Below are 27,043 nucleotides of genomic sequence, written 5' to 3'. Positions count from 1 at the left end.
CCGCCACGTGTAAGCTCCCCACACCACTGCCATGTGCTGGGGGGGTGCTGATGGCCGGCCGGCCACACATGAAGCCGGTGGCGTGGAGAAGCAGGAATGAGAAAAGAGTGGGTACGAGAAAACGGTGCCTGGCACAGAGTGATGGGTGGTGGCAGCCCCACCCCCCTGTGCTGCCACTTCCCATGTACCCCAGCTCTTTGGCTTCATATCCAGCCAGCTGTCAGCAACCCACCCGCTCCTGGCCAGATGCAAAGCCAGCAGCACAGAGAACGGGGCTACTTGGGCACAGGGAAGTGGCGTGCAGCAGCAACACAGAGTAATGGATGGTGGTGGCGGCCCCCCCCCCCCAGCACCACCACTTTCCAAGTATCCCCACTTCTCCACGCTGCCACCATATACCCCCTGTGGCCTTCCCAAGTACCCCCAGGAATACGCGTACCCCCGGTTGAGAACCCCTGGCCTAGTGTTTATGGCCTTCCCATGGCAGGGGAAGGAGTTTCTTCAGGCTGAGGAGAAAACCTAGCCCCTCATCTACTAGTTACTCTGCAGAAGCTTCAACCCTAGCCTTTTATACAAAAGATTAGGGCTGAGACTAGCATTAGAGCCAGTTGTCCATTTCCAAAAGAGGCAAGTAAACCACTTACACTGAAGCATCTAACTCGGGACAGTGGATTCCATTGTGGGGACCAAATGCCTAAAAATTAGGCTTGGCATTACTGAATCTTTAGTCCCTTTGTCCTTCTAGGTCTTAGTGACTAAATGAAGTTATCTGGGGATGCATTGGAGAATGCTGGTAAGATAAGGGAAAGAACTTTCAGAAATTTAAACTTGCTGGAGCTATTAAAAGGACTGTATCTTATTCTCATTGAAAAGTTTCATTTTGCTAAGGATCAAGTTTAAAATTCTGCAACACCAATAGGATCTTCATCCAATTCTTCTCTTAAACTTCCTATGTGTCCCCTGAAATCTATACAAACAAAATATTACCTTGAAGTGCTTTTAGTTTAATAGAATGGATTATATGTAATACAAAGATGCTTGGATGTTAGTTGCAGTTTGCCTCTTTGCTAATCAGTTTATCTGACTAAAGATCTAGTGCTGTATTCAGGGACAACAAATCTGAATGGCTGTGAAGAAGTTAACACTGGTACTTTCTACTTTCTTGATTACATTATCATATGCCTTTTCCTCCTTTTTCTCTATACCTTCTTTGTCTGGGCATTGTAGTTTTTGCTTTGAGTTCACTTGGTAAAAAAGATTTATTCATTCTTTCCAGTTATTCACTTTTCTTGGCCTAAATTACTTTACATGGTAATTGTTAGTTAACTCTATATTTCCCTGTTTAGATGCTCCTGATTTGAGTGTTTTTTTGAGGCAGTATGGTTTAATATGACTTCTGTATCATATTGTAAAATTCTGTGACATTCAACTGTCTATATTTAAAGATATGTATTTTTTTTTAAATATAGTTCTGGCATTTAAAAATATTTTAATGGACCTTAGTTTATTTTAAAACATTCTTAAAGTGAATATTAAAAATTCTGCTTTTTTAAATATTGTTATTTTTATTTGACTTTCCTAGAATGGTAGGATTTTCATTGTGGCTACTTGCAGATCGTAACACGCACAAAAAAAAAAAAGATGGCACTATAAACTTGACATGCTCCTGTGCCTCACCCAGAACATGCCCAGAAGAAGCAGCACTTTAATCGGACCTGACTCTCCTGATGTCTATATAGATTAGATACTCTAGTGGGGCTTTTTTGTCCCTTTATCTAATAGCTGATTGAATCTCTACAGATGCTGCAGAGTATCTACTGTTACTTTTGGTAGAGCACAGCTTTGTTTTTTTTTTCTTACATCTGCAAGCAGCTTGTACATTTCTGTTGATAGGGGTGCCTTTTTAATATACTAGTGCTGTTTTGACATTATTAAAATGACAAAGTCATGCAACATTTTTGCCAAATATAAAGATCAATGTGTTATTGAAGCTTACAGTTATGACAATAACTGTAAGCAGTAAAGAGGCAGCTTGCCCACTTACGGTGGCAAATAGTCAACGTGTTGCCTTTGTCTCGGTCCCAGGAAATCTAAATCTTTAAGCCCCTTGAAAAGGAGATCAAAGTATACAGTTGCCCATAGGTGGTTACTCTGTCAGTATTGTTGCTTGTGGGCCACTGGAGTTTGGAAGCCATTCGTCTATGGGAGGGGTTGTCAGCCAGGGGTATGCATACCCCCAGGGGTATTTGAGAAGGCCCTAGGGGGTATGTGTGGGTGGGCAGAGATGGAGCACCGCCACCCCACCATCCCACACTGCCACGTAGGCACCACCCACCTGGCTGGACGTGGGGAACAGGGGAAGCTTGCTGCTGCCACTCCGCATACAGCTATGGCGCCTGCCTCCCTCCCCCCCCCACCCCTGCATCCAGCCATCAGGAGTACACTAATCCAAAAAGGTTAAAAACCCCTGGTCTATGGCAATTAGCACCACACTGAGTATTAGAAACTTCAGACAGGTATTGCTAATGCCCATTCCCCCAGAACTAACTCCAAAGCAAAATTGCACATCATAATCTGAGCTCTGTCATGGACTCAGTGTACTTTGTTGGGCAAGTAATTGTTCTACTTGGTTTTCCATCAGTAGAAAGGAGATAATAACTCTGTGACCCAGATAATGGGAGTGTTAGTTAATTTTTTGTACTGCTTTTAAATTGTGAAACATTGTACAAGTGTTTAATATTGGCTAAAAATCAGGCTGGTCCTCAGATTTTTTTTTTTCTTATGGAAGTTCCTAGTTTTCACTTAACCCCCATTTCTATGTAATGTATGCTGGCTTTTTTGTAGTATGTATTAGTTTAATCTAAATTATCTAAACTTTTGAATATTCTGTATGTGTAATATTACAAATCAAAAGACGTTAGTTGAGATTTATTAGTTTTTATTTTTCAAGTAATGACTGCAGCTTCTGAGACAACCCAATTTTTAATTACACTGTTAATATCTGCTCCTCTTTAATTAATCCTTACCCATATGCCCCTTCATGCTTCTGCTACAAATTTTTAGAGAACAGATAAGGCATGCAGTATGTGCAGAAGGTTGGCAAAGTCCCAACGTAATCTCCCCACTCACTTTTCTGGTATGCTTGATTTGGTGGCAAGTTCTTTTGATGCTGCATCTGGAATGCTGGCGGGTGGGAGCAGTTTCCCATAGATACAGTGGCCGACCTTTCCCATATCCAGCATTTGGTAGAACTCCTTCATTAAGTCTCTGCCCTGAGCAAAAGAATTTTTATACTGATTTTCAGTGAAACATCTGAAAAGTCAAGTTTCTTGATAGCTCTGTTACAGTCAACAGTCCCCTTTCAGATGATCTTTTTAGAAAAGGAAATTGTTGTGTGGCTCCCCACTAGCATTAATGGGAATCATATGCTTTGCTTAAATTCCATGCCGGCTGGAAACAGATTAATAACAAGCTTTCACAGAGAAATAGTAGGTTTTTTTCAGCCTGGGAGTTTATGGCAAAGAACCACTGAAGTGTTTACAACTTCCAATTCATGCAAAACCTGACTTATTTGTGCCCTTTACTTCTGTGCCACTGCCAAAAAGAAAACTGATGCCCAGTTAATATATGCTTCAGCCGCAATCATTTTGAAATAGTGTGACACTTGTTAGTGTGCAGTGATGTTAAACAATTAAAGCTGCAAAAAAATAAGTTTAGCATATGAATATGATGGTCTCCTTGCTTGACAGTAATACTTTATTATCTTTTTCAAATACAGCCAGCAGCCAGCTTCGGGTGTAGCCTATTCCCATCCAACTACAGTTGCTAGCTACACTGTTCATCAGGCTCCAGTAGCTGCACACACAGTTACTGCTGCCTATGCTCCAGCAGCAGCAACAGTTGCTGTAGCGAGGCCTGCTCCAGTAGCTGTTGCAGCTGCTGCAACAGCTGCTGCCTATGGAGGTTACCCTACGGCACACACAGCAACAGATTATGGTTATACCCAGAGGCAACAAGAAGCTCCACCACCACCACCTCCAGTCACTACACAAAACTACCAGGTAAGTGTCCTTAAGCAAAAATTGCCAAAGTTCATATAGAATAACAAAAGGGGAGGGAAACTGGATGGCTGAAAGGAACTGGTAATAAGATCTATATTCTTACACTTCTGCAGAGCCCAGTTTAGCACTCCTGGGTGGCTAAAACTTTATGTGCAAAATTAATTTGATATAATCGGATTGAGATAATTGAATAACTTTCTGAATCTCATAAGCTACCAGCTGTTTTGGTAGTCTTTAATATCTGCTACAGATGCAAACAGTCAGATTGGAGGCTGGTCTGTGCTGTTTTTCAGGTAAGGGTTGAAGAACATAAACTGTGTAACTGAAAAGATTTACAGCACAAGTAGCACTGTTGTGTTGACTTTGGGGATACAGGATTTCACTGTCTAGAACCATTAATCTGACACCTAAAATCCCCTCTACATATGCAGGTAAAGGCACAATGGGATCTAATGCACAATCAACATGCGCATGGCAGGAGGTACGATTATTGGATTGTGCATTAAATTGCATCATGCCATATTGCGGGTAGAGGGGGGAGCCTGATCCCAGTCAGCAAATTGTACTTTTTTGTGGTGTTAAGGCCTAATCCAACTTCTGTTTACATCACTGGGAGATTTTCCCTAGTCTGGTGTATGGTTATTTTGAACTGATTCCTCTCTTTACTGGAGTTATGAGAGGTAAATACCGTATTTACTAGTTTTTTTTCCCCCATTTAACACAACGAAAATCAAGCCTCAACTTAGGATCACATATGACTTACTTAACCAAAAAATGCACATGATCAGCCAGCAGAGGGCGTCTAAGCTCCCCTCATCATGTAGGGCCCTGCTTCTGAAACTTGTCCTCAGAGTGACCCTGTTTATGACCCCATTTCCTCAAAATGGCCCTTCACTTCCTCTGAGCTACTGCCCCAGCAGTGGGTGCTGGACCAACCTGATACACAGCAAGGGACATAGCTAGGCTGCCAGCATGTGATGAGTTGCTCCAGCACCCGCCGCTAGGGCAGTAGCTCAAAGTGATTCAGCATGTGCTAGCCAGAAACCCCACACACTGTAGAGATGGTGCTTGGCTAGCACCTGCCAGGTCATTTCGAGTTGCATGCAAGGAGAGCCTAGCCAGCACATGCTGAGTTTCCTCTGCTCCTGCCAGCCAGGCAACAGCAGGAAGCAACCTGATCACCTTCTTGCCAGGCACCCAGCATGCTGTTGGAGAGGCTTACCAGGCACACAGCAGGGAGGGACCCCCACAGTGGCTGACCAGCACATGCAGGGGGGACCTCGGCCAGCACACAAGAGGGAGGGACTCTGCAATGGCTGTCCAGCACTCAGGAAGGAGGAACTCCTGGGAGCTAACTAGGCACCCTGTGTATTGCAGAGGGACCTGACTGCAGGGACAAGGGACCACATGCTCAGGATGTGGTGAGGGATCCAATGCATGGTGAAGTTCCAGGTGGCAGTCAGGAGCAGCAGCAAGGGATCCAGCATATGTCAAGGCTCACAGCAATAGCGGCAAGAAATGAGGCGAGCCCATGATTTATCTGCTGGGTTAGATTGGTAATGCTAATGAAGCTCCAGTCAGTTTTGACATGCCAAGCAATATCACCATTGAGAGAGGCACAAAATGCATAATTATGAGAAATACAAAAAATGAAAAGTCATGAATTACAGTGATGTTAGCAGTATTGGGAGATGAGAGAAAATTGCTACCATATGTGATTTTGAAATGCAAAACTCTGCCAAAATAAAAGTTGCCACCAGGAATAGTTAAATGCCAGGAACAAGGAGGATGTCAAGTGCATTGATGATGAAAGACTAGTTAAGATGTGTGGAAATGAAGGCCTGGAACACTGCTAAAGAAAAGAGGAATGTTAGTGTTAGATTAATTCAGAGGGCATTTAATATCATATGTGAAAAGAAACATTTGGACAGTGAATTGTGATCTTGTTGTCATACATGCTGGTGTGACATCTCAACTTTAAGTACTGGATGTCATAGTAAATAAGCCCTTTTAGGACCATTTATAATGACAGTACTTAGACTGGCTCTTGGCAGGGAACCAACCGCACACCTGGTGGAAAGATTAAGAAGCCAACCACGATACTGCTTTGCCAGTGGATTCTGACTTCTTAGGGAATGATATCTTCAGAATCCATTATTAAAGGCATCAAGAAGTGGATGGAACTGAAGACTTTTGTGGGAAGATGAGAACAGTGAAAAGTATGAAAGTGGAAGTGACCAGTCCGAAGTTGTAGGATTTAAGAAAGGACTGGTACTTACTAGGTTCTTGGCAAAACCTAATATTGATCAAGTTATGTTAATGTTTTAATTGAATTGAAGCGAATGTTGAATTTATGACTGACTGGTATTTCTGTTTTGCATAAATTTTGTCAGTAGGTCTATTTATAAAAGTAATATCAAACCAAAATCTTTTTGGGCGGAATCTAATTATTGCTGTGTCATCTTAGATGCAAGTAAATACTGCGTTGTAGATATTACTCTCAATTAATATTTTTTCCTTTATTGCTAAAGGAAAATAAATTGCAAAATACCCTTTAAGGGTCACATTTTAACTTAATATTTTAGGTCTTTTAAAGATATCTTGGAGAGAGGAGTCTTCTAGATTTTATTATATATACACTGTATAGGAGCTGGGTATTTGCTATCAAATGTTTCAGAATCCTGAAAGCAAGCTCTGCAGTGGCAATTAGCCACTTAAAGTACTAATTATAAGACGTGTGCACGCATTGTACTAAATGTTGATGCAGAAAATGGAACAAAAGGAGCCCTAGAAAAAAACAGAAAAGAAAAATGTTGCCAAAATTGCTAGGGAAGGAAATGTTACCTTGATAGTATCTTCTAAAGCTTAAAATGGGGGAGGTAGAACATTTTATAAATTATAGAATTATGAATTCACCATAAAACAGAAGTACTTAAAAGGTTCTACTAATATTTCCCTCTACAAATTTGTATGTAAAGGGAAAAAGTGTTAAATTATTGGTGGGATTTTTTTCTCTCTTATAACATTAACATTAGGAGTTTCCAATGGCATTTGTATTTTGTAGAGGTATGTTTTGTGGAGGCTTGGGGGTTTTTTTCCTCAAAATTGCATAGGGCTTCTCATCTCATGCGGTGTTCATTCAGTATTGCAATTGTCTGGTAAAATTGTTTTTTCCTAATGGAAATAATATTTAAAAAATTAGAATTACCTGAAATGTAGGAGCTAAACGGCTATATTGGGTCTGCAAGTTGTTAAAAGCAACTTTAATAAGCAATCATTGTAAGTATCTAAATTGATTCTTTTTTTTAAATTAAATCATACTTATTCAGTGTTGCAGTCATCCAGATATTTAACCAAATTATCATATTTACTTATATACAATATACAATGTTCAGTTAGCTGCTGGTAATTGGGATGAACCTTGAATGAGGAAATGCAGGGGGTGGGAGTGCCTGATGAGTTAGCTGAGAGCCCCTGTGGCTTGAGAAGAGGGGTCAAGCAGTTTGGCTTCATCAGGATTGGGCCTTTAGCTGACTTCGCAGGTGCCACTGGTTGAGTCGAACTACCTGGCCTTTCATCTCTTTGTCAGCGGGGTAGGCAGCTAGCAGTACTTGTTGAATTAGCTGTTGGCATGATCCTGTTAGAGCAAAACTACTGTGTCCTTCTTAAGCGGGATGGGCCCTTGGCTGATTCAGTGGGTGCTGCTGGCTTCATTCTGCCTTTCAAAAACAAAGTGTATCTTTGTTTGGGGGCATGTGGTATGCAGGAAAAATATGGTGCTTGTTCTGGTTCAGTAAACTATACAAAACCTTCACTCTCTGGCTGCTACTAGTGCTTATTATCCTTAATACCAAACATATTGAAGGGAAAACTCAGATCCTTTCTTCTTTCCTTTTTTTTTTTGCATGCTTTTTAAGGACTCCTACTCGTATGTCAGATCTACTGCCCCAGCTGTAGCTTATGACAGCAAGCAGTACTATCAACAACCAACAGCAACTGCAGCTGCAGTGGCTGCTGCTGCCCAGCCTCAGCCTTCCGTAGCCGAATCGTACTACCAGACAGGTGGGTGGCATGCTTGAAATTCCTTTTTGGTCAGTGCAAAACAGTGTGCTGCTTCATAAGTTTATAAAAAGACTTCTTTGTGTATCTTAGAAGATTCCATGTTTCTTCTTACGTTTCTGGATTAATTATTATAACACTTATGCATCTGACTGTATGGAATTTTGTTCCCACTATTTACTTAAATTCTAGGCATTAGACCTTGGATAAAGACATTATCTTGGAGTTTTGAAATATTATGTTATAAAATACATCCAAAGTATTAAGAGTCATAGGAAATAAAGCTGGAAAGGACCTTGAGAAGTTACCTAGTCCATCCCACTGCTCCCCAATAGGATGAAATAGAGCTAAAGCACACCTTCAAATGTTTGCCTAACATGCTCTTAAAAACCTCCAATGATGGAGCTTCCACAGACCCCCTTAGTAATGTATTTTAGTGCTTAACTATATGGTTAGATAACTTTTTCTTTAAGTCTGCCTGGAATCTGCCTTGCTGCAATTTGTGTGTGTCACTACTTCTGTCCTCGGTGGACATGGAGAACAAATTGTTCCATACTTCTCTGCAATTAACTTTTACCTTTCTGACTCAATCTTCTCTTCTTCAGATGAAATAAAATTATTTCCATCTTTCCTTTTAGGTTATATTTTCTAGACCCCTGATCATTTTTTATGTTCTCCATCAGATTTTCTCCAGTTGATCCATATCTTTCTTGAAGTGTGGGGCCCAAAACCGGACAGAGCACTCTAGCTGAGGTGTTTGAAGTCCAGTAGAAGAATTATTTCATACATCTTAAATACCACGCTGCTGTTAGTACATGCCAACATGATAATTGCTATTTTCCAACATTATGGCATTGAAACTCATTCTATATGTGATCCACTACAATTTCCAGATCTTTTCTGCAAAACTTCTGTCTGAATACTCATTCCCCATTTTGTATGTGTGCATTTGGTTATTTCTGCCTTGGTGCACTGTCCATATTCAGTTGCATTCTATTTATTTTGCCTCATATTTCCAGTTTTTCAAGATCCTTTTGAATTCTAATCCTGTTTTCCAAAGTGCTTACAATCTCTCCCAGCTTGTATCATCTGCAGTTTTAAGACATAAGCTCTCTATTCCATCAAACAAGTAATAATGAAAATACTAACCTAGTACTTGGACTTGGAACAGACCTCTACAGAGCCCCAAAGGATCTATTCTTCTTGTTTTGTAGTGAACTGTTGTAACCTATTTCTTTGAGTGCCGTGTTTTTTTCCCCAGTGATTTGGGAACCTGCATTTATCACCTTGTTATCTTCTAGGTTCTTACATTTATTTGCTCCAGTATCTTTCTAGTCTGACTTGTCCGATTTTTGTCCTTCATTTTTAAAAATAAACACTATGCTTGTTCTTTTTCATTCTTCAGACACTCAGTCCACCCTCCAGACATTCTCATAAGTAATCACTAGCAACTCTGAGATTATTTCAGCCACTTTTTTAAGTACTCAGAAGTATATTTCTTTAGGTAGAGCTGATTTGAAAATGAGTAACTTAACTAAGTACTCTCTAACTTGGTGGTTCTCAACCAGGGTGCCATGCAACCCTGGGGTACCTTGAGATTTTTTTAAGGAGGTATTGCAGTATTGGCAAACACCTATGCATAAATCACAAGATAAACCTAGAGATTTCAAGTAGGAATCTTTAGTGTCAAAAACCTGTTGTGGCATTTCTGCGTTCTTTGTAACAAGAATTGCTCTGTTGTTTTTCCGTAGTTAAAAAGAAGTGAAAGCTTAGGACTGGCCTTTTCTGAGGGGTGCCTTGAGTCTAAAAAGGTTGAGAACCACTGCCCTAATCTGTTCTTTTCCTTTTCTCAGTGAGGTCTTACCTCTCTATTGCTGTTGCTTATTTTGTTGGCTTCCTGGTCACAGTTAACATTTTTTAGTGAATATTGAAGTATATGGGCATTTTTAAAATATGAGTTTCATGTTGTCATGTTAGCTTTCCCTCCCAGTGAACAGTGAACTGACCTTTTATTTCATCTTCCTCTTACTACTAATACACTGTTGTAGGATGCTTTCTTGTTACTTTTTATATAATTTGCTAGTTGTCATATTTTGTGCCTTTGTCTTTCTGTTTTCTCTCTCTATGTCAGTGGTCCTCAACCTTTTTAGACTTGGGGCACCCCTCAGAAAATGTCAGCTCTTAGTTTTCACTCGTTTGTGGACTACAGAAAAACAGTAGAGCACTTCTCTTGCAAAGAACTTGGAAAGAGCACAACAGGTCAGAATGTTTCTACCACTATGGATTCTTATTTAAAATCTGAGTCTATCGTATTTGCACTCGTAAGCCTGATAACATTGAATAGACAAGCTGCAGCATCTTTGAAAGGATCTCAAAGCACCCCAGGGTGTTGCAGCACTCTGGTTGAGAATCACTGCTCTATGTTCATGCTAGTTTTACTCATGCTTAGTCTTTTGACCTGCGTTTTGTACAATTATGCCTTCAGTGTTTCAGGTCACTGATGAGCCCATGATTTAGCCAGGTTGGTTTCACTACATGCCATATCTTTTCTTGACCTTACAATAGTTTTTCTTTGTATCCTTAAAGCTGCTTCTTTAAGAGACTACCACTTTATGCCTTTTCCCATGAGCCTTGCTTCTCAGAGCATTTTACCTTCTAGTTCTTGCTGGTTTATGGAAATCAGCGTTCTTGAAATCAGTTATCTTTGTGCTTGCTCGTCTTCCTCCTTCCCTTTCTAAGAACCATTAACTTCTGTCATTTTATGATCAGTATCCTACATGTTGCCTTTCATTTTCACATTCTCAGGTAGATCCTCCCCTCCAGTTGCTGTTTTTCCCATCTTGTTGGACAGTTTGTACTGTTTAATTGCTTCTTCAAGAATATCTTTTTAGGTAAAGTGCCCCCTTGCCTATAAAGTCCTGATTTTTGGATGTTTCTGTTAGTTGATCAAAAGAAGCTATATCCTGTCAATCTTTCATTTTTATGGTCTGTAGCAGAATACTACTGTAATACTACCTTTTTCTTGTCCCTTTTCATCTGTATTCAGAGACTTTCAACAGGTCTCCTAATACTTGGGAGAGTATATACATCCTTGCTACTTCCTCTCTGCCTGTTCTTCCTGAACAGGTGGTACTCTTCTATCTCAGTCATGTGCATTATCTCACAAAGTCTGTTATGCCAATTAAATCACAATTGTTGTTATACAGTGAGACTTCTAGTTCCTCCTGTTCATTTCCTGTGCTGCTTGCATCAACATAACCATCTAATCTGTTCAGAAGACTGACCTAGTGCTTTCCAATTTGTCCTTCTTGTATACCTATTATAATTACCTAATGTCCTGCTGCCCTTGCCCCCTGCCATATTTTTTAGGTCAGTTCAGTGTGCATTTGTTATTGGTCCATATCAGTTCTGATTTAAAACTCTCCTCGGTAAGTTAGTAAGTCTGTGACCAAAGATGCCTTTAATATAGGCATAGAGAGCTAACAATTGTGTCGCGGGTAAAGGATACAAGTATAAGCTTTTATAACATGGCTGTTATAGCTGCATGGTTCTGTAATGATATAAACGTAGCAAAACCACTCCAACTTGAAGAGTGCTTAATCTAAGATCAAAGTTAGGGTGATGTAGCTCCCTTGGATCTCCACAGATACAGATATAATACTCTCAGCATATCAGCTGCTATATGCTCCAGAGCAGCAGCAGCAGCAGCCTCTTTCCATTTTAAGTGGCTACAAATAACTACTTATGTATAAATTTAAAAATATTCAAGTATGTTGCTGAACTAAGTTCAAGTAAGCATTAGTTGGCAGTTGCAGAAAGCAGTTAGGCTTGGTTTGGAACAGGGTTTTGAATAAAGGTTTTGTTTGGTTTCTGTTTTTTCATTAAACTGTACAAATTGGTGTTCAGCCATTCTGACCACTGAGGGATTTAAAAACTCTTAAAACCTGCTTTAAAACCGGTGTTGGTGTCAATGGAAAATAAAAGGCAAGTTTGAGATGGTAGAAGTTGTGTAAGAATCAATAGGATGAGCAGGTTGCTTAAGAATATCCAAGACCATGGAAAAGAGACCAGAGAATGATGGGTGTTGTTCTAAAATAGCTTTTGTAAAGTATAGAGGTACATTATTAATAGATGCCTAACCCATTATAACATAGAGAGCACTCATGGTTTGGGAGCTAAATGTAGGGTCTATGTTTTGCCAGAGAGTAAGTGAAACTATGTCCATCTCTGCTTGAAGAAGGAGTAAAGTACAAGCATTAGGATTATTCCCTATGATGCATCTCATAGGTTTATAGGAAGTAACACTGATGGAGAACTAAAAGAAGCAAGTTTAGTCTTCATGGTCAGCAAACTTTTTTTTAAACAAGATCAAGAAAAAAATCATGTATGACTGAATCTTTGCTCCTGTGATATGTCATATGTCTTACACAGTGTAAAAGTAGAGAAATCACTGTTCCTGTAGTCAAGTTAATATAGGAACTGAACAGGTGTTTTATAGGAAATAATATTCTATGCTGTTAGTGGTTAGCTGGTGAGTGTGTAGACTTCCAAGGGTCTGCACTTGTTGGTAGTCTTCTTTGTATGAAACATGATATTCCTAGAATTAATATACTGTCTGTGGCTTGGCTTTCACTTTTAGCAATAGCCAAAGAACATGTAAATCCAAAAAAAATCTCTGAAAAACACCTCTGAGTTGTTATAAATTATTGAGCTACTAACTGGAAGCAATGATTATACCTCCATCTGTTTGTCATCATTGTGTGTAAAAAAACAAAAAAACCCCCAAACTTTTAAGGGTGAAAAGAGTGACATGGGTGTGTTTTGGGTTGTGTTCATCTTATTAAAACAATATTCTCTCTGGTAAGTATGATTTATCTTAATTTGTTATCAGCTTAATTACTGATATATGATAAAGTGCCATCTTTTAGCGTTTTTGGCAGTTCACCTATGTCAAACTGTAAATATGTGTACATTTCTAATTTTCAATCCTAGCTCCAAAAGCAGGATATAGTCAAGGAGCTACTCAGTATACTCAAGCACAGCAAACTCGACAAGTGACAGCCATAAAACCAGCCACCCCAAGTCCAGCTACAACTACATTCTCTATATATCCAGTATCTTCCACTGTGCAACCAGTGGCAGCTGCAGCTACTGTTGTTCCATCCTATACTCAAAGTGCTACATACAGTACAACAGCAGTTACTTATTCTGGTAAGAACTTTGCATGATACGTTGTTATACATTTTGTAATTTGTTGTGGGGGTAGGCGTTTGCTGTTCTAAAATTTGGGTGTTTAAGTTTGTACCTAATAATGTTGCAAAGCAGCAAGAAACATCCAGCCAATAAGATCATTTTATTGACACATTTCAGCGTTGGTGGGAAAATGCATTTTATGTGCTTGTGTTTTGCTGCATACATATGAAAATTGGATTTTTCAGTGCAATTTGTAAAGTTCTTGATGGTGGTCCAGGAAAGAAGGGGAGCAGAAACCAGAACTGGGGATGGAGGAGGGGAAAGGCAGAGACAAATATTCAGATAAGTTCTGTCAGGTATCGTCAGTTGTGAAGGGTAGAAAGGGAGCACTCCAGGGTCACCTTGAAGACTGTGGATTGTTCCCATCTAAAGCTGCAAATTGGTTGGTTTAAAAAAAAATTTTTCCTTCAAACGCAGCCAATTCAAGTCTTGATTCTGGGTGGGAAAAGTCCTCTTTAGCTTTATGGCCAAATAGTAGACAACTGGCAAATTGTAGCTGCCTTGAATTCTTTGCTTTTGTTTTCTGTTTAAAAAGGGATTATAAAAGACTTCCTTAAAACAGGAAGAACCTGATCAGAGTAGTAAAATTGTTGATCCACTAGATGTAGAAAGTTTATGGGAAAAGTGGCTCAAAAGTACGGAAGTCCAGTTTTCTTGATTTGCTCAACTTAAGTGCTAGAAATCAAGGGGTACGCAGATAAGACATGTAGAGATCTAAGCAGACCAGCTGTTTGTTTATTCCAGAGTACTTTAAATAGCTACAATTCTAGGACTTAAATATCTACAAATCTAGGATTATCAAAACCTAATATTTTTTCCCAAAAAAGTGTCCATTTCTTCCTTTCCATCTTGGAACTTGCACAGTTATTTGGTACAAGTTCATAAATCTGGGTTTGAAAAACTGATTACTCCATTACAGGAGCAGGCAGTTTTTTCAGGCAAAGGGCCACTTACCCAGTTTTGGCAAGCTGTCAAGGGCTGCGTGGGAGCCCTGCCCCCTGATCACCATTGTGGGACCAATGTCCCAGGGCCAGCACCAGTGGGGCCCAGAGTAGGGCACAGGCTAACAGGGGTCTGTAGAGCCAGGCTGGGCTGCACCAGCAGGGAGAGGAGGGAGCTGCCTCGGCTCCATAGAGCCCCTGCCGGCCAGGACCCTGTGTCCCTGCTGCCCTGCTCTGGGCCCTGCTGGCGCTGGCCGTGGGACACAGATGTGGGCCCCGTGCCTCTGTACCCGCTCACTTTTAGTGCCCCCCAGCTCCATGGTACATGCTGGGGGCAGCACAGCCCTGGGTCTGTCCTGAGCAGGCACAGGCAGCTCCACACAGGCTGAGTGGCTGCAGCACAGGGTGGGCGAGGGGCCGCTTCCCCCCACCCCCCCCACTCAGCACCAGCTTGTAACCGGGCCCCACTGCCAGCTTGTGCCCTGTGCGACTCTGGGCTCACTCGTCGGCCCTGTGCCACAGCGGCTGCAGCTGTGGCGCCGCCCCCCCCGCTTCCATCGCCGGGCAATGTTTGCCCAACGCACAAGCTCTGGGTGGGCAGCAGCAAACGCGGTCTGGCGTGGTAAGTGGTGGGGCTGCAGCTGCTGCTGCCATGTGCAGCCCCAAGGGGCGAGCCCAGAGCTTGTATGGGGCCCAAGCTGGCAGCGGGGGCAGGTTACAAGCTGATGCTGAGTGCAGAGGGAAAAAGCAGCCCCTACCCAACCCCGTGGCTGGTGCTCCATGCTACAGCCGCTCACAGCCTGTGTGGGGCTGCCTGTGCCTGCTCAGAACAGCCCTGTGTGGGCTGCAAGCAGCTGCAGCAGGGAGCACAGGCCATTGGGCGGGCGAGGGGCTGCTTTTCCCCACATTCAGCTTTTTCCTGGGTTGCTTCTTCCCAGGTTGCCTTTTTCCAGGCTCCTTCCCTGCCCTCCCTGCCACCTTACCTGAGGTTCCAGTGCCAGGGCAGCCACGTGGTCCCAGGCCAGAAGCGCCTGCTGGGGCTTCAGGCAGAGCTGGGTGGGCCCTGCTGTTGCAGGAGCCTGCCGGGCTTCCCCTGGGTCCTACTGTCCCTGATTCCTGTCATTTTTGACAGGAAACAAGAGCAGATCAATATTAATTTTCTAAAATTTTTAGGGGCCCCACAGGCCATATTTTGCCCACCCTTGGCTTACTTCCTGTGTTGTTTTTTTTTTAATAAGATCTTTGATATACTGCACCCAGATCCACTAAATGTGCCAGGAGCTTTTACTGTTTTTAAATGGTTGTGTTGATCCCTCTAATAGCATAAAAGATTATAGCATACTTAAATATGTATGACTATAAAGAAGCATGTGAGGTAAAGCATAGTGTCCCATCTGTACCAAGGATTGTTTCTGTATCATAAGTAGTCAAGAAAAATGCAGTTTAAATTATGATACGGGCCACATGTATCAAAGGGCATCCAAGGGATCAAGATGTCTAGATCTCAAAATACATCTTTAAAGGGATAGTTAAATGCCATGGAGTGTCCTTGGAACTAGCATGTATGACTGTTATGCAATGTATAATTATGTAATGTTTATTTTATTTTAATCTTTGAGGTACCTCTTATTCTGGCTATGAAGCTGCAGTATATTCAGCTGCATCATCCTATTATCAGCAGCAGCAGCAACAACAGAAACAGGCGGCAGCGGCAGCAGCAGCTGCTGCTGCAACAGCCGCCTGGACAGGGACCACCTTTACTAAAAAGGCACCATTCCAAAATAAGCAATTGAAACCAAAACAGCCTCCCAAGCCACCCCAGATCCACTATTGTGATGTCTGTAAGATCAGCTGTGCTGGACCACAGGTACCCATATTACGTGACATTCCTCTACACAGATGTATCATTTCACATACTTAGTAGAAGGCAATATTTATGATCAGTGGTGGATTTTGAAAATTGCTTAAATACTTCTGTCAAGAGACTAATTCAGTGAAAACGTATTGGTATGAAAACGAATGGTTGCTATTTTGAAGTTAGAAAGGTGTACAGCTCATGTTTATACTCTGTGTTACATTACATCCCCCAAAAATTTAGATTTTGTGTTTGAATTGCTGTTCAGTTGACTCTGGAGTTCCTTTCTTAAAACCATAGGCTCATAAACTTTGTGAATTTAGCCTGTAGGAAATCTCTCCTTGGAAAAATATACTGTATTGTGATTTTCCTTCAAGAACACCAGCCTAATTTTGAAATAACTGGAAGGAAAACAATTAGTGTCTTCAGAGTAATGAACAAGACTGTGTTTAGACACCTGGTCAGAACAATTTTTTTTTTTTATGACACCCAGCTGACTACTGTTTTTTTACAGGGGCCACCCTTGTTTTAAAACATTGTATTTCATGCTTAATTTTTTTCTGCGGTGCCTCCTTCCAAACTGCAGAATTCTTTAGAGTGTTTAGGACTTGGATTCAAAGCCCCAGCCTCTCCCCCCCCAAGATGCATGACGATTTCAGATTGCACAAGAAACTTTCAGATGAGCTATACCCTATTGTATTAGACTGCTAGGTTTGCCGTGTTAGTATCGATTACTTTTCATTAACCAATACTTAATACCTGGGCTGTCTCTTGTCAGCTGTGAAATTCTTTGTGCGCTAAGGAAAAGAGCTTTGCAGTCCCTGTAAGCAGTGTGCATTTCTCAGTGCATGTCTCGCACAGTAGGTCACTGTTGTGGGTAGAAAACCATTGTCCCTAGCAAAGTTTAAGTGTTACCAATCATTATGCCTTATTTATACACTATTGCATATTTTACATTCTCTTGTCATTGTGAGACTGAGCATCATGGAGGTAATTTTCAGAGGGTGAATTTGTTTACATTTTAACTACATTTTAACAGACTTATAAAGAGCACTTGGAAGGCCAGAAACACAAAAAGAAAGAAGCAGCCTTAAAAGCATCTCAGAACACCAGCAACAGCAGCACATCTGCTCGTGGAACACAGAATCAGTTGCGCTGTGAGCTCTGTGATGTGTCTTGTACAGGAGCAGATGCATATGCTGCCCATATTCGTGGAGCCAAGCATCAGAAAGTAAGTGCTTTTTTAAGTTCTTCAGTAGCTGGATACTGATTTTTTTTCTAATTCCTATCTTGAAATAGGTGGAGAAAGTATGCAAAACAAATTATACATAGTACAAAGATTAGCTGGAGAATGCTGCAGGATGCTTGTTGCTCCTGGCAAGACTGCCAAAAATGATCTAAGGCAGGGATAGGCAACGTTTTTTGACCAGAGTGCTGAAAAAACCACAATGCCTACCTTGGCAGGTACCGGAGTGCCGGCATGCCAGAAAAACAAAATGGGTGGGGGGCGGGGCGGGGGATACATGGCAGGACTCCATGCACATTTCCTCCACCCCACTGCTTCCCTACCCGCATGTTGCAGTGAGAGACAAAGGGGGGGAAAAAAAAAAGAATAAGAGAAAGAGGAGAGAGAGAGAGAAAAAGAAAGCGGGAAGGAGAAAAAAAAGGAGAGAGATGGAAAGAAAAAGAGCAGAGAAAGAAACGCACGCACCCACCCACCCACTCACCACCACCACCACCACCACCACCACCACCACCAGATGCGCACACAGAACTAGATGCGTGGGCACTGCTGGGCCACCAGAGTCTGACCCAGCAATGCCCCAAGCCCACCAGAGCCCCTGGGCTGCAGCATGGCCGGCCAAGGCCACAGCCCAGAGCCTCCCCATCAGCTCAGCGACCCACCCACTCCACACAGCTAAGGTCCTAAGCTGGCAGGACCATTCAAGACATCTAAACTGTTATCCCCAGAAAGGCTGGGAGAGCACACGATGGTACATCCCCACCACAGTCCCTCCACCTTGGTGCCAAGTCAGCAGGCGTAGGAAGGCATCAAGGAGTGTTTTCCCCCAGGACAGCAAACCAGACTGGCTCTGGACTGACAGTGCTGCATATGTGTAACACCCCACTGGGTCCAGGGCACTGGTCTGAGGTCAGGCCAGTGCAGCAGGGGAGGGGAAAGCTGGGCTGGAGCCAGGGGAGTCTGTCTTTGCACCCTGAAGGGATTGAGGCAGTAAGCCAGAGCTTCTTCATGGGCTTCTGGGTATTACCCCAGCTCCCCCCCCAGACCCTGGCCTCAGGGACCAAATCCCACCCTCACTCTAAGCTGCAATAAACAGAGGCATGGGGGACTTGCCCATGGCCATGCAGGATGGCAGTGGCAGAGCTGGAGCCACTGGTCTGGGGTCCCAGTAGGAGACTGGAACAGCCCCAGGCTTCATTGTCCCTTGAGCAACAGCCATGTGGCTCTGCCCAGCGTCTCTGAGAACTCAGGTCTGGAGGAGGGAAGCTGTTCCTTCCAAAGACTATGTCCAGAGACCAGATCACCTCATATCCAGCTCCCATCATGCCCTGGTTCTCTGGAGGGACCAGATCTGGATCTCTGGAGTGCCCAAGCTGCTCAAAATCTTGAAACCATGCCCCTGCCCCAGCCTTATGGCTGTAAGCCCAGAGGCTATGGTACTGGGACCAACCAAATAAATTCAGGAATAAGGTTCCTAGGCTCTGGGCAGCCACAGGCGGAAGGCTGCAAACAGCTGCGCTGTGCATGCACCTCAGAGCGGGCAGTGGGGGAGGGGCCTGAGGCAGCACAACCCCGGTCTCTCCCCCACTCCCGGCACAGAGCTGATGACTGGGCTCCAGAGCCCTGCACAGGTATTTCTAGCCAGCCCGGGCTCTGGGCAGCTCTAGCAGGCAGGTTGCAAACAGCTGCACCGGGCTCCATGTCTGGCAGCTGGGCTGGCCATGGCGTACCAAGGAAAATGGCCTTGCATGCCATTGCCAGTCCCTGATCTAAGGTAAGTTTTTTCGCTTATGGGAAAACATCTCAGAGAGATGCTTTCTCCCTGACTTCTACAAAGCACCCTGCACATTTTTGAGCACTAGAAAAATATTTGGTGTTGAAATAGTACTTTTTGCAGTATTTGGATTTCAGATGTACTGCCAGGCAGTGCTCAGAGGGGCAAGATTCATACCAGTGACTTAAATGTAATAATAATACTCAGCTTTTATGTAATATTATTTCATCCATACCTCTCAAAGTCAGTCAGTAATTTTGTGCCTATTTTTCAGCTTTGGTAACTGAGGTACAAGGCAGTGATATGTAATCCCCAAGATCACCAGCCAAAAGTAGATTACTCCACTGTTTTTATATCCTCCCCCATTTTTGGTTCCTTGATAGCATCCTTCACTGTTACGGACTATGCATGTTGTTCTGGAGTAGGTCAGTATTTATAAGCGATATTAATTATCTGTCAGAAAACTGAAATATATCTGTATCTTAAAGGTAAATGGGTTGCTTTTGCCCTTTTTCAGCACTTCATAATATATAAGAGAGGCTTGAAATACCTTATTTTGTTTTGTTTTTAACATTACATAACATTAGAAATGTCAACTGGATCTCTTCCTGGTTTTGTTCAAGGGCCTGTTAAGGTTTTTGATTTGTATAGATTATCAAATTTTAGTCTCTGAATGAAAAGACAGGTTGTTGAGACTTCAGTAAAGACATTCTTTCTCCAAAATGTTAATCTGTTATTGAAGTTAAAGAAGTTTAATAGTCTCCCCAACCAGCAGGTTAATAAAAATAATTGTTCCATCTCAAGTTGCTTGCTTGTCCAGGTTTTTGGCTCAGTAGGATATCTATTTTTACTAATTGTCAAACTATGAAGTGTTTCTTGGGATAGAGGAGATCTGTGTTTCTTTGCATAGCTAATAATTGGGATGATTTCTGATTTTCCCCCCCCCCCACTTACAGATCATCTTTTTTTTTTAAATCAGTAAATAGGCAAACCAAGCAGTTACTGTTTATTCATAAGAAGCCTATTATTTGGACAAACCAAGCAGTTATTGTTTTTTCATAAAGAGCCTTTCATTAAATTCTCTCTGTTTTTTCTTCCTTAGGTGGTTAAGTTGCACACAAAACTGGGCAAACCCATTCCTTCAACTGAACCAAATGTTGTCACCCAGGCTACTTCTTCAGCATCCACATCTGCTTCCAAACCAGCTGCCTCCGCTTCAAATATTGCAACTAGCAGCAACACTGTGAACTCCTCCGTTGCATCTTCAGCAGTGAAAATTCTTACTCCCACAACAAACACACCACTTAACACAGTATCCAACAACAAAACATCTACAGTTGCTGCTAATATTGCTGTAAAGAAAATATCTACACCGAAAATAAACTTTGTTGGCAAGTACAGAAGTCAGTCTTTATTTTGAAACCTAACCTATTATATGACTTTTAAATATGTGTCTGTCTGGTTTTTAAGGACTCAAGGCTACAAATGCTCAAATATGTGTTTGAACTTCTTGCATAGGAGCAACATTGGTTTTAAGGACTACTAGTAGTGGAAAGCATTAATTATATGTATGAGCATTTGCAGCACTGAGGGCTAAATGTTATGTTTAATGCACATATTAGACGTTCTGGACCACTTTATTTTGCTCTATGCAATACAGATTCTTTTTATAGTCCCACAGTGGGCTAATTATGACAACACAAAGTGGATTGCTTATCTGGATTTTTTTTTTCTGGCCCTCAGTCTTGCTTCCTAGCAAAGCACTGAGCTGGATTTAATAAAAGTCTCAATAGTGCAAAACTGCAAAGTCTATTCTTCTGAGAGAGAAAAGTTGAATTGACAGGAGTTTAATATCTATGTTATTACACTGAAAAACATTATCACTGGTTATAGCTAAAAAATTCACTGTATTACATGTTATGGTTACTAGTATTTACAAGGGGTTTCAGTCATTTTTAAGTAATTATAAAATTACATATTTGTAATTGTATCATCATTTTAACAGTTTAAAACAATTAACAATTTGTTTTAAACTTTTGATTGTTAGGTGGTAATAAACTACAAACAACAAACAAACTGGATGAAATGAAAGCCGCTGAAAATGTTAAGACCACTCCTGTTGCTACAGTACAGACACAAGAAGTTAAACCAGATGCAACGTCTGAACCAGTAACACCCACAACTCTTGCTGCTTTACAGAGTGATGTTCAGCCTGTGGGCCATGACTATGTGGAAGAGGTATTAATTTGAAAATGTGTATTATTTTTCCAGTATGTATTTAATAATAAGTAAGGTTGTGGTCCTGCAAAGACTTGCACGTGCTAAGAGTGCAAATTCACATTAAGAGTTGATCACTTTGAAATCAAGAGAACTATTTGTAGTAGATAACATGAAGTGCATGCATAAGGTTTGGGTCTTATTTGGACTTTTCACTGTTTTTGGCTTGGCTTTTTAATTCCTTTTATTATAAGGAATCCATTAACAGCTGTTTTTTAAGACTACACTTTGGGGGCAAAATCTTGGCATTCTTCTGTTGGTTCAATACATGGCATGGTGAAGCCCACGGGGTATTTATTTAATTTATTACGTGCTAATGTGTTAGCCTATTTTTAGTAGGCCTGAATTCATATTTGTGTTGAGTTGTGCAATTCCGTTCTGTTTTAAAAAAGCAAAGCGCTAATGCCACTTTATTTTCAAGGTGCGGAATGATGAAGGAAAAGTGATCCGCTTCCACTGCAAACTTTGTGAATGCAGTTTTAATGATCCTAATGCCAAGGAGATGCATCTGAAAGGAAGGCGACACAGACTTCAGTATAAAGTTAGTACTGATACTGCATATTGTTTTAAACTTTACTAGATACTACTTTTCGTACCTTGTTCAGATCATAGAATGTTTCAAGGCAAGTCTAGAGGGTAGGTTTGGAGATGTTAATCTAGTGCAGTGTAGCCTAGGTCCTTCAGCCTGTGCTACAGATTAGAGGTAGTATAGCATTAGCATCAGACTCGCATTTAATATAACATTTTTCCTGAAGTTAATTACGGGAAGATATTGTGAGGTCACAATATTTTAAATTAATTCTGAGCATTCTCTGGTCTTCTGCTTGCAATTACATCGCATGTAATTTTATCTAAGTATCTTATATTCTAAACTACTAGTGTTTGACATGCTAACAAAACAGAGAGAGTAAATTTCCTGTGACTGGAGTGAAATGAAGAATAAACCTAACATCGCTTTATATCTATGAAACAGAAAAAAGTAAATCCAGATTTGCAAGTAGAAGTAAAACCTAGTATCAGAGCAAGGAAAATTCAAGAAGAGAAGATGAGAAAGCAAATGCAAAAAGAAGAATATTGGAGAAGACGAGAAGAGGAAGAGCGCTGGAGGATGGAAATGAGGTATGTCTAGTATGATAATTCAGACAGGCCTTGCATTCATGATTGATTTTTCTGGCATGGAGTCTATCCTCCATAATTATCTTCTATTGGTTGTTCACAGTGAGGAGTCCATGCCCTTTTGTCTTTAGTTATGTTATGGTACAGCTCTTGGCATTTTGCATTCAATTCATCTGGGGAAGTTAGGTCTCTAAAATAAATTTTTTTTAGAGTAAGGATGCTTTAAACAACCATCCTTTTTACCTAATATTTGGTAAAAGCTCTCCAGTACTAGACCATGAGCTAGGGAATAATATTAATTAAATAATTTTTAGAGCAATCAAACTTTTATAGTTTGGTGTCATAGTATGCTCTTTATTCATTTTATTTAGACGCTATGAAGAGGACATGTACTGGAGGAGAATGGAAGAGGAGCAACATCATTGGGATGACCGTCGCAGAATACCTGATGGGGGATATCCTCATGGTCCTCCTGGACCTCTAGGCCTACTGGGAGTTAGACCAGGAATGCCACCTCAACCCCAGGGACCAGCTGTGAGGGGGTTTTTTACTTTAAATCTAAGAGGCTGAAGTCTTGGTGTTACACCTATTATCTACTGTATTTACCTGAATCTAAGACAACTTTAAATTTACAATGCCTTCTCCTCCCCCCATGGATTCTAGACATGGAAAATCATACATTATAACATATTTATGATTTTCCATGTCTAGATCATAATTATTGAGGGATTGTCTTCAAATTTGCCCCCTGCCCCACTTCTGTGGCAGGAGAACAGCATTAAGGAGGCAGGTACAGAGAAAGCTGAGTGTGGAAAAAGCTGCCCCTGCCCTTTCCTGCAGGAAGCATCTGTGCACTGTGAAGATTTCTCCTTCCCCCTCCCTGCCTTTTCTGTGGGGAGACTAGAAAAGGCAGGGGAGAAGGGAGCAGCAGGACAAGGAAGGAGAAATCACTATGGTGCAGTGTCCATCTTGTAGCACAGCTGCTTCCTGTAGTGTGGAGCGGGCTGAAGACCACAGCAGTATGCAGACTCCCCCTTCCCTGCCTGGCTCCTTGCCGGTGAGGGAGGGGAGTAGGAAGGGAATCCAGGCAGGGAGCAAAGCTGCCACTGCATGCTACTGATGCAGCCCCTATCCCAGCTGGGCTCCCTGCACAGCAAGTTCACATGGCTCCCAGCTGTGATGCTTGATCCTAAGACAGGACTTTGTTTGGGTGGGGGGGTTGGTTTGGTTTTGTTGGGATTTTTTTGCCAGGGGGATGGATCTCATCTTAGAATTGAGTTAAATATGTTAGTCTTCTCTGTTATTATCTTAATCTGTTTCTGGGTTATTCTCTAATGAAGAGCTTGAAACAAAAGCAGTACACAATATGCTAAACTGTCTGCTTCATTGCAACTCCTCTATGCATGTAAGGTCTGCGTATGTAAATCCAATTAGAGTGTTGATGGTCAATAGCTGTATGTATGAAATGTGCATGTTGATCAGCCTCAGGTATAATTCTGTGAGAGGGCCAGCGTGTGGTGGGAGGATCTGTTTTGAATATAAGATGGTAGTGAACAGATGGCTTTAAAAGAAAGCTAGTATTTATTGCAGTACCTTTACCTGGATTTCAGAAATATGCTTTTTCTCCATGTAGCCTCTTCGCCGCCCAGATTCATCTGATGACCGTTACGTAATGACAAAACATGCAGCCATTTATCCAACTGAGGAAGAACTTCAGGCAGTTCAAAAAATAGTTTCCATTACAGAGCGTGCTCTGAAACTTGTATCTGACAGCATGACTGACCATGAAAAAAGTAAGAACAAAGAAGGAGATGATAAAAAAGATGGCAGTAAGGACAGGTACATTTTTTCTTTTTAATCTGGTAATTCATTTACTGTTGAAATCTTGAGCTGAGAGAAATCATCCTGTGCATTTTCCCTACATCTTCTTTAATTGCTCTTTTGAGTCTGCTTTTTTAGGTTCTGGTATCCAGACATGTAGAGTGCTCTCTTTTACTTTTACTCCTTTTTTGTCATCTTAGTTTATTACAATCATGAATAATGTTTTAAATGCCACCTTTTTTTCTTTACTTCTCCATAGAGCCTTGAAAGGAGTTTTACGAGTAGGAGTTTTAGCTAAAGGCTTGCTTCTCCGTGGAGACCGGAACGTTAACCTTGTTTTGCTGTGTGCTGAGAAACCTTCAAAGACATTACTCAGTCGTATTGCAGAAAGTCTTCCCAAGCAACTTGCAGTAAGTACAGTTTAGAAAATTTGGATTTGGATTATTATGAAGGTGCCATAAATGCAAGATATTGTGGTGCTAACAGCTCTAAATTTGATATCAGGGCATAGAACATTGGTTGCGCTTCCAAGAACTTATATCTGTGTTCATAATTTTAATTATGTTTACCCATGTAGTGTTTGGAAGTGAGATCCAGTTCATGAACATGGAGCTGTTTGCTTATATATATTGTGTCCCTTTCCTTTAAATCAGGGACAGGCAATTTATTTCAGGTGGAGGGCTGCTTACTGAGTTTTGACAAGCCAATGAGGTCCATATGACAGGTAGCCTGGGACAGATAAATATTAATTTTCTAAATTTTTAGGGGCCCTGCAGGCCAGATAGTGTGGGCCATTTTGCCCACCTCTACTTTAAATAAAGAGACAGAAGATGGCAGAAGATTACCTTTGTGTCCAAATAGCAGCTTTTACTTCCAGAGACACTAATAGGTTCATGTGGTACCAGTCACAGGAGGCAGGTTTTAAATAACGTTCTTGGGGACAAGTCATTCCGATTACTTGGAAACAACTCTGTTTCCTCTTCTGTTATCACATTAGCTGGTTGTTGAAACCATGTGGGCAAAGGGGTCAACAACCAGGAAGAGAATTAGCCTAGCGGTTCATATTGTACTTGGAGTGATGGCATAAGAACCACTACATCAGCTTTATGCCATCCAAAGACGACTACAGTCCAGAGGAATCCTCAATTTAAAATGCTGAATCTGGCCCCTTATTTTAACATATTTTGTGTGTGAATGTTCTCTCTGATGTTCTGAAGGGTACCCACTACATGTTTTCATTAATGACTGAAATTATGTGAAAGACCATAAATTTTTAAAAACCCTAATTCAGTAGAACAACATTTTCAGGTAACAGCACAACTGTCAAGCAGACATCACTGTAGTATTCCAGCTTCTTGACTTTTCAGAAGGATGTTCAAGTTGGCTTCCCTGTTTCTCTATTCTTTTTGATGAATGCCAGTAGAAGTGAAATATCTTAACAAATGCTACCTGTTTTTCATTATTTAGGTGATAAGTCCTGAGAAGTATGACATAAAGTGTGCAGTTCCAGAAGCAGCTATAATATTGAATTCATGTGTGGAACCCAAAATGCAAGTTACTATCACATTGACATCTCCAATCATTCGTGAGGAAAACATGAGGGATGGAGGTTGGAAAGTTGTTTAAGATTCTACCTCTATTATCTGTTATATAAATTTATCTTTTCTGCTTAAGATGGCGTTAAGGTCCTCGAAGGCAACATGCTGGCACATACATGTATTTGATGGAAATCCTGCTCTTTCAACAACCAGATTTATCAGAGAATACTTGCTAAAAATAAATGCTAATATGCTGCATTTATTTAGTTAAATTATTGTTTTTTCTAACCTATGTCCAACCTCAGTTTTCTGGAAAAGATCCCAAATTGTCTTTTTATTTTCTGTCTCTGAAATCATTAAGCTATTTGAAAAATTAAAGGTTTTATAGCAAGTGGCTACAAGCAGACTTGCCAGACAGGACTTACCTGTAAAGGCTGTATAAAAATATTTATATTCTGGATTTAAAGTGAATCAGTCTTGCCTACCACTTTAAAATTACATTGATGAAGATCTTGCACTTGTAAAATGATTTAGATACTCAAAGACTTTCTGGTTTTGTTTGGAAAAAGATGTGAATTTTTCCAGCTCGCTGAGGTTGCTCTTTGGTTTGGCATGCTTTTAAGAATATTTGTGTTCCTGGTATTACAATCAGTAGTTTACCCAAATGGGTAAGCCCATAGTACAGTACTAAGAAGTGACTTGGTCGTTGAGTTGAAATGGAAGTTGGAACTTGTAAACCAGTTTACGTTCGTGAAATATGCAATCCTCCTGGTGCCAGCAGTGTTGCTTTAGGGTCTGTTCTGTAACACTTTTCAAAGCTCCAAAAGCTTTTAAGCCAACAAGCATGATTCATGTCTGCAGTATGTTGGTTCTGTTGTTTTATGGGTCAGATAAAATTAACTTTGTTTCCTTTCATCCTGTGTTTTCATAGTTGAAAAGAGCTCATAACAACCAAGGTTCTGGTGTTTGAATATGAAGTTACCATTAGGCAATTTAAGGCTATATTAACTCATATTAATGATGCAGGTTGTGGGGGAAGCATATGTGTATATGTATACGTTTGCATGTGTATATGCGTATATATATAGAGAGAAGGAAGGCACAG

The 27,043-nt window shown here is 41.2% G+C and overlaps 1 protein-coding gene across 5 annotated transcripts in view; it reads left to right on the top strand.

Moving 5' to 3' along the window:
• The window catches only part of ZFR (zinc finger RNA binding protein), a 63,619-nt gene that overhangs the window by 24,495 nt on the left and 12,081 nt on the right, over window positions 1–27,043 (top strand). For 3 of the 5 annotated variants that reach the window (XR_016441171.1, XM_090037904.1, XM_090037902.1), the window contains 13 exons: window positions 3,779–4,061; window positions 7,979–8,123; window positions 13,113–13,331; window positions 15,934–16,181; window positions 17,209–17,400; window positions 20,289–20,589; window positions 21,234–21,424; window positions 21,885–22,004; window positions 22,437–22,582; window positions 22,951–23,113; window positions 24,213–24,418; window positions 24,660–24,810; window positions 25,868–26,009. Coding sequence is in view for 4 of the 5 variants with exons in the window: in XM_090037904.1 (XP_089894030.1) it covers window positions 3,779–4,061; window positions 7,979–8,123; window positions 13,113–13,331; window positions 15,934–16,181; window positions 17,209–17,400; window positions 20,289–20,589; window positions 21,234–21,424; window positions 21,885–22,004; window positions 22,437–22,582; window positions 22,951–23,113; window positions 24,213–24,418; window positions 24,660–24,810; window positions 25,868–26,009 (2,507 nt within the window). In the remaining variant the exon portion in view is untranslated. The remainder of the gene's footprint in view (window positions 1–3,778; window positions 4,062–7,978; window positions 8,124–13,112; window positions 13,332–15,933; window positions 16,182–17,208; window positions 17,401–20,288; window positions 20,590–21,233; window positions 21,425–21,884; window positions 22,005–22,436; window positions 22,583–22,950; window positions 23,114–24,212; window positions 24,419–24,659; window positions 24,811–25,867; window positions 26,010–27,043) is intronic. The other 2 variants (XM_090037905.1, XM_090037903.1) reach the window with 1 other exon arrangement.

This window comes from Crocodylus siamensis, chromosome 3 (genome assembly GCF_052110815.1).
Source record: "Crocodylus siamensis isolate JL-2025a chromosome 3, ASM5211081v1, whole genome shotgun sequence".
Taxonomy (NCBI): domain Eukaryota; kingdom Metazoa; phylum Chordata; order Crocodylia; family Crocodylidae; genus Crocodylus; species Crocodylus siamensis.
The sequence above is the reverse complement of the archived record's forward strand: the minus strand, read 5'-3'. Positions and strand labels throughout refer to the sequence as shown.